The sequence below is a fragment of the Serinus canaria genome, chromosome 1A, assembly GCF_022539315.1.
Source record: "Serinus canaria isolate serCan28SL12 chromosome 1A, serCan2020, whole genome shotgun sequence".
NCBI classification, from domain to species: domain Eukaryota; kingdom Metazoa; phylum Chordata; class Aves; order Passeriformes; family Fringillidae; genus Serinus; species Serinus canaria.
In genome coordinates, this window is record NC_066314.1 from 49,486,227 (window position 1) to 49,492,347 (window position 6,121).

Here is a 6,121-nt window from a genome sequence, read left to right on the forward strand (position 1 = left end):
AGTTTTTAAACATTCTTTGCCTAAATGTATTTGTCTTATTTTATTCTTCCTTTCTCTGTTGTACAAGTGACCATAAGTGTGCATTTGTAGCCCCCTCTGTAGCTCCTGTGGTGAGTGGTCTTGTGTCTAGGACATACAGCACAAACAGCTATTTCCATTCTTTGCAGTTACTGTGAGACCATGTTTTCTACACATTTACATGAACTTATTACTTTGTTTAGGGATGCTGTTGGCCATCTTGGAAAAGTGTGGTGCCATCCCCAAAATCCACTCTGCTAATGTGTCTGTGGGTGAAGGCACAGTAGCTGCTGGCTACCAAGACTTCATCATTTGTGTGGAGATGTTCTTTGCAGCCATTGCCCTGCGCCACGCCTTCACATACAAGGTGTATGTGGACAAGAGGATTGATGCCCAAGGTAGGAAGCATGCCAGTGCATATGGTTTGTCTCTTTGGTAGTGAGACTGGGTGGAGACTGGTCCCTCAGGCATCCAGCACACTGATATGGCTCCCAACCTGATAGCTTGGAAAACACCACATCCCCTCCTGTGTGGTGTCTGAACAGATTTATTGTGCAACAGTTCTTCAGGGCAGAAACCTTGCCTCAATTGCACTGTTCCCTTTTCAGTTCCCCAGTATGCCACCCACGACAACTTGTTGCAGACCTGAGGGCTGTAAGATGTTGCATTGTTTCGGCAGAATGGGTTTGTCCTTCTTCCTGTCTCCCCAAAGGGGAACTCTATTGCTCCAGATTGTGTAACAGACTGAAGGCAGGAGGGACAGGGCCTCAAACAGGCTCTGTTTTGAATCTGGCTTGGGAAGATGAGGCTGTACTTTAGCAACATGTTTGTCACGGAGGAGGAGGATCTTCCTGTAATGACTTTGTGAGGGCTGGGCTGCTATAAGGAAAATTCTTATCTTGGGAAAGGGGAAGATGGATGTTATCTCTGGGAAAAGGGGGGTTTGTGCCTAGTCTGTGCAGTGTTTTCCAAATAAAGGGCTTCCTTCCTTCTGGGGGAGATCTGTGCCAAGATGCTGGAACACAGCAGCCCTTGGGCAGTGTCAGTGTAGGTGACCCCTCCATCCCAGCCAGTCCCAGAGGTTTTGGAAGAACAGTGGTTGCAGTGGTGGGAGATGAGATCTATGGGTGATTAAAGGGTAAACTACAGGTCAGTACAGTGGGGAATGTTTCTGTGGCGGGCCTTGTTCAGTTCTTGTTATTTCCTCTGTCTCTGTCTTTCTCTCCTCTTCCTTTTATCTCTCCCTTGCTTTGGCCACTGGTCCCTGATGCAGCTGTTCCATCATATGGGCCATACGGTAGGTACAGCATGCTTTGTGTTTTTGTTGCTTTTTAGCTGGGATACTGTTCTCTCCTGATTCCCAGCCTGCCTACAACCTGCCCTGCTCCTGATTCCCCTTTCCTTGCAAGTCTGTGACTCCACTGCCTCACACAGCTGCTTTAGGGTTGTCTGGATTATAAGTAGTAAAACAGCTATGTGGGCATTAGTGCATAGATTTAGAGCATTTGTGTCAGAGCTCTGGGAATCTCTCTCCGAAGAGTTGCACAGGCTCTCAAAGGACCTGCTCTCACCCCAGCCTCCCTTCACTTTTATAATTGCCACAGATGATCAGCAGACTTTGGTTCTCTAGGGAGCTCATCCCCAGATCTGAGCAGAGCCAGAAGCCCACACTGGAAATGGAACCTAGAAGCCATGAGACATGGCAGCTCCTAGGAGACACCGCTTCCCTATGTGCTTAGCACTTGGGTGGTACATTCTCCATCTGCTGCTTTCTTCATGGTATCATCATGACACACGGGGTAGTTCTGCCTCTAGTACTGCCTATTTCCCTCTTTTCCTTACTTTGCACTGCTTTTTACTTCTATGATCTCTTTCCCATGGGCACTTTGATACCACCTAGCAGTCTTAATTTGCAGTGAGTGGAATGGCAAATGCCATTTCTCCTATATTTTTAGAATTTACTTAGTTTTTGTCTTCTGAAAGTGTTTAGAGGAGCACCTCCCTACCTGACTGTGTTCATTGCACACCCGGGCCAGCACCAATAGTGTGTAGTGGAGGTTGTCACTGTATGTCTCGTTCTCATGGTATGTCCCCCATTTGGTGCTGTGGTGGATTCACTTGACTCACAGTGTCTGGGTTTAGGAGCACCACTGGTAAAACTCAACACACTACTTGTGTGGCATTTCCTCAGCAGCTGCTTAAGGAAGTCTGTAACTCACCTTTTGCGGGATCTACGACTGCATGTTCCCTGTTTTCCTTACCTTCATATTAAGGGGTGTGGGGAAGGCAGCAGTGTTCTTTACTTGTCCCTTCCTGTCTTATCCAAACAGGTCGCTGTGCTCCCATGAAGAGTATCTCCAGCAGCCTCAAGGAGACCATGAATCCCCATGACATTGTCCAAGATGCGATCCACAACTTCTCTCCAGCCTACCAGCAGTACACCCAGCAGTCGACACTGGAGCACGGTCCCCCCTGGCGCAATGGCAGCCACGTGATCTCGCGCTCCCACAGCTGCTCCGGTGCCCGTGACAACGAGAAGACCCTCTTGCTGAGCTCTGATGATGAATTCTAGGAGGGCAAACTGCCAGCACAGGCTGTCATTTTCCTTTTTTTTTTTTTTTTTTTTTAATTTATTAATGCAGAAACACACAAGTCATATCGCTTCCTAGAGAGTAAAGATTGCAGAAGTGGGCACTTCCCATTAGCTTTTGTGGGTACGGACACAATGAGCAGTGCGGAGGTGGCAGAATGGCCAGGACTCCATTGCTCGAGCCCATTCCTTATGGCAGCAATCAAATTGAATGATTCAAGCAAAGCTCCAGGGTTTGGGGCTCTGGCTTCCCACACCCCCTCAGCTTGGTGTGGAGTGTGACTGACTGGAGCCGAGAGTTGTAGCCAAAAATGTTTTTGGGTTTTTTTTCTAACAGGACAACCTGACTGCTTTCTATTTCTTTTCCTGAATGGTTGATGTAGGCACAGTTTTCTCCCCAGCTCGCTGGTACTAACATTTCTGTGATCCTTGGGAAATAGGATGGGGATGCAGCCATAAGTATTCCTGAGGACCAGACCAGAGACTGGTCTTTCTAAATAGCCATTGCCCTGAGTGCTAAGTAAGGAACATCTGTCCCCACCCTTCTGAGCACCTGGTTATGAGTCCTGGAGTCACTTGAGGGAGTGAAGGGGAAAAGGACAGGGCTTTCTGCGTGTTCCTTGGCTCCCTGCGTCCCAAGTTGCTATAAAAGCTTGTTAAAGCTCAGTGGGGATGGAATTATATTTTCACAAGGGTGGAGTTTTTTAATCACCAGGTGTCCAAGCTTCCCATCTCCCTGCGTTCCTGTGGCAGGAAGCCTCCCTGGAGCATCTTTCTCCTGCTAACAAGACTGAGGACTGGCTATGATAGATGGTGGAAGTTTGTAGAGCTCTGGCCCCTTCATCCCTCTTGGGGAAGGGAAGATATGTAAACATAAAACCAGTTTTTCTTCTTGTTTCCTGTCCCCCAGCATCACATCTGCCCCTGTTAGAGGTAGGTGCCAGAGCAGGTCCTGGTCTCTCACAGGTGGCTCTCCCCATGCCCATTATCACTGACTTCCCCTGAGCTACACAAGTTTCACCCTTAGGCTGGAATATTCAGGAAGGAATGTTGCACACCCCTTTGTTTTTTATCTCTGTAGCTGTTCTGGGTTCAGACTGGAGCAGACTTGAAACCTGACATGACCTGACTGGTCAAATTTGTCTCTTTTATTCTCTCAGGCAGCAATTGCTGCTGCTGCTGCTGCTGCTGCTGCACATTTCACAGGCTCTGCTGCACCTGCAGTGCTATCAAGGGTGGAAGCAGCATCCATGGAAGTGGGAGAAGCTTCCCCTTGCTTCTGTTGGGTTTTGGATGAACCCATGAGTACTTAGCGGAGCCAAAACAAAAGTGATCCCTCTGTAGATCTATCCAGGGACCAGAAAATGCCTCTTGCTTGCTTAAAATTATCTGGGAGAAAAGTAAGCAGCACACTCAAGTGCTACAGCTCAGATGCTCCTACCTGCAAGCAGGAAGCAAAATTGAGGGATTGGAGCAAGCTGCTGTGTTCAGCTGTAGTTTCTCCATTCCTCTCCTGCTTTACACCTCCCCTGCCGAGAGCAGACCTGTGTGATTCTGGATTGCTCCTTGCTGTCCTGCTAGGAGAACTGGAGTCTGGTTTGCTGCCTGGAGTTTACCTTTCTATTTGTTTCCTAATCCATCTGCTTGTTCATTGAGTGTCTCAGAAGCAGCAGTGAGTGAAGAGCACCTCATTTATTCAGCACCTCTGCCCAAGCTGGGCAGAAGGGCTTGAAGAGAGGCAGGTTTGCTCCCTGCTGTGAGGATGAGACAGGGACAAGCTTAAGGATAGTGCCTCCTCCTGTACTGTTGTTTCTGGGGGATGGTGAAGCTGGTGAGATCAACAGAACTGTTGAGGGAGCTGGAGGCAAGGTCAGTGGATCCAGCAGTTTCTTTGCTACTGGATTTCCCCATTCACACACATCCTGCAATGCCATGCTGTTGGTTACTAATTTTCATAAATTTGTGACTGCTTAATTAGACATGCAAACACACTCTGACAGGCTTTGTGTGGGCTCGGTATAAAACTTCCTCATGCATAAGGCACCTGGAAATCAGGGCTGAAGGTTGAACAGACTTTACTTCTGTTATCTATGGCTTTGATCAATATTCCTTTAATGTGAGATTCTGATGTTCCTCTCTCTTTTAGGAAAGTGGGGCACAGGACATGTTCCCATCATCCCCTTTCTTTGCATTTGCAGGTCTTGATGATGTCCCAGTATCACTTAGTGACTGCCCCCAGTCTTTGTTGCATTTGGCTGGCTGAAATCTGTGTGATTGCCCCACTGAGCATGAAGGTGGTCCAGGCTTAGAGAAGCATGTCCTAGAACTTAATTTGAAATGTCTCCTGTATACATATATATGTGTCTATATATATGCACTATGGAGAGGATCTGGATATTCTCAAAGCATCCTGTGTAATGGTTTCAAGTATAACTCTCTTGCACCAGCTGCCTTCAGAGGAGCCTGTTGAGCTAGTACCCAACAAGCCAGCTGCCCTACTTTATAATTTTATATATATATGTTTTTTAACACCACATAAAATCATCCAGTACTGAGCTTCCTGCTCTTCCTCATGACCGGCAAATGCCAGAGCAAGCCCTGGCTCTGAAGCCACTTTGTGTTGGAGGAACAAATATGAGATCCAGAGCTTGAGACCAAGAAGGCCAAGGCATCCATGGTCTCGTTGGTCTGCTCATGGTAGCCCAGGACCCAGGAAATGTGCCAGTTCCAGGAGTAGACCCTTGGAGCTGCTCTCCCTCACCTGCTTCCGCTTCCCTTCCTTCCTTCCTTTTTTGTTTACCATGTAACATACCCACGGGATTTGTTTATTATTTTTCCATATAGAGTAGTTCTTTGTATATAAATGACTGAAAAAAAAGTATGATAAATAAGACAGAGTCACCTAGTTTTGTACCTATTGTGTTTAACTGATGTGAGCTCAGCGACAAGCCGCTCTCTATTTTGGTCTTTGTGACGTTATACTCCACAGAAATGAGCAAATATGATGACAAATAAAAAATATAGAGATAATATAGATTGTACTTAAGCTGCCTCTGTGTGGTGCTGTCTGTGTGATATTTCTGAGTTTTTCCTCCTTGCAGAGACTGAAGCTTGGTGGTCAGGATCTCTTGTCCTCTTCTCAGAAGGAAAGCTTTAGGTGTCGGTGTAGGAGCTGATGGAGAAGCGTCACTCCAGCACCCTGGGCTGAGACACCACTGCTGGCCCAAGGCAGGATTGAAACCATGAGTCAAAAACCTGGAGTAGAGATGAATTCTCCCTTAGGTGCTCACTGAGAAACATTGATGGGGGAGGGAGGGGGCCCCAGCAAACAATGGCTTTGGGATTTTCTTCCATGAGCAGTGTTTGGGGCTTGTACCATTTGCAGTGGCAGAGGGAATGGGAATGTCAAACCCCCCAAACCCTCCCGAGTGCTGCAGCCTGCTGGGGACCTGGCCCACCTGGGAATTTGGAACATGCTCACCACTCCCAGCTCAGCTCTGAGGAAGGGTGGCT

The 6,121-nt window shown here is 47.6% G+C and overlaps 1 protein-coding gene across 5 annotated transcripts in view; it reads left to right on the top strand.

Annotated features, from left to right (window-relative positions):
* TMEM184B (transmembrane protein 184B) overlaps positions 1-5,649 on the top strand; it is a 30,837-nt gene extending 25,188 nt beyond the window's left edge. For 4 of the 5 annotated variants that reach the window (XM_030237713.2, XM_050970098.1, XM_030237716.2 and 1 more), the window contains 3 exons: positions 222-416; positions 1,292-1,315; positions 2,349-5,649. In XM_030237713.2, coding sequence (XP_030093573.1) covers positions 222-416; positions 1,292-1,315; positions 2,349-2,590 — 461 coding nt within the window. In that variant the 3' untranslated portion in view covers positions 2,591-5,649. The remainder of the gene's footprint in view (positions 1-221; positions 417-1,291; positions 1,316-2,348) is intronic. The other variant, XM_030237714.2, reaches the window with a different exon arrangement.
* The last annotated feature ends 472 nt before the right edge of the window (positions 5,650-6,121 follow it).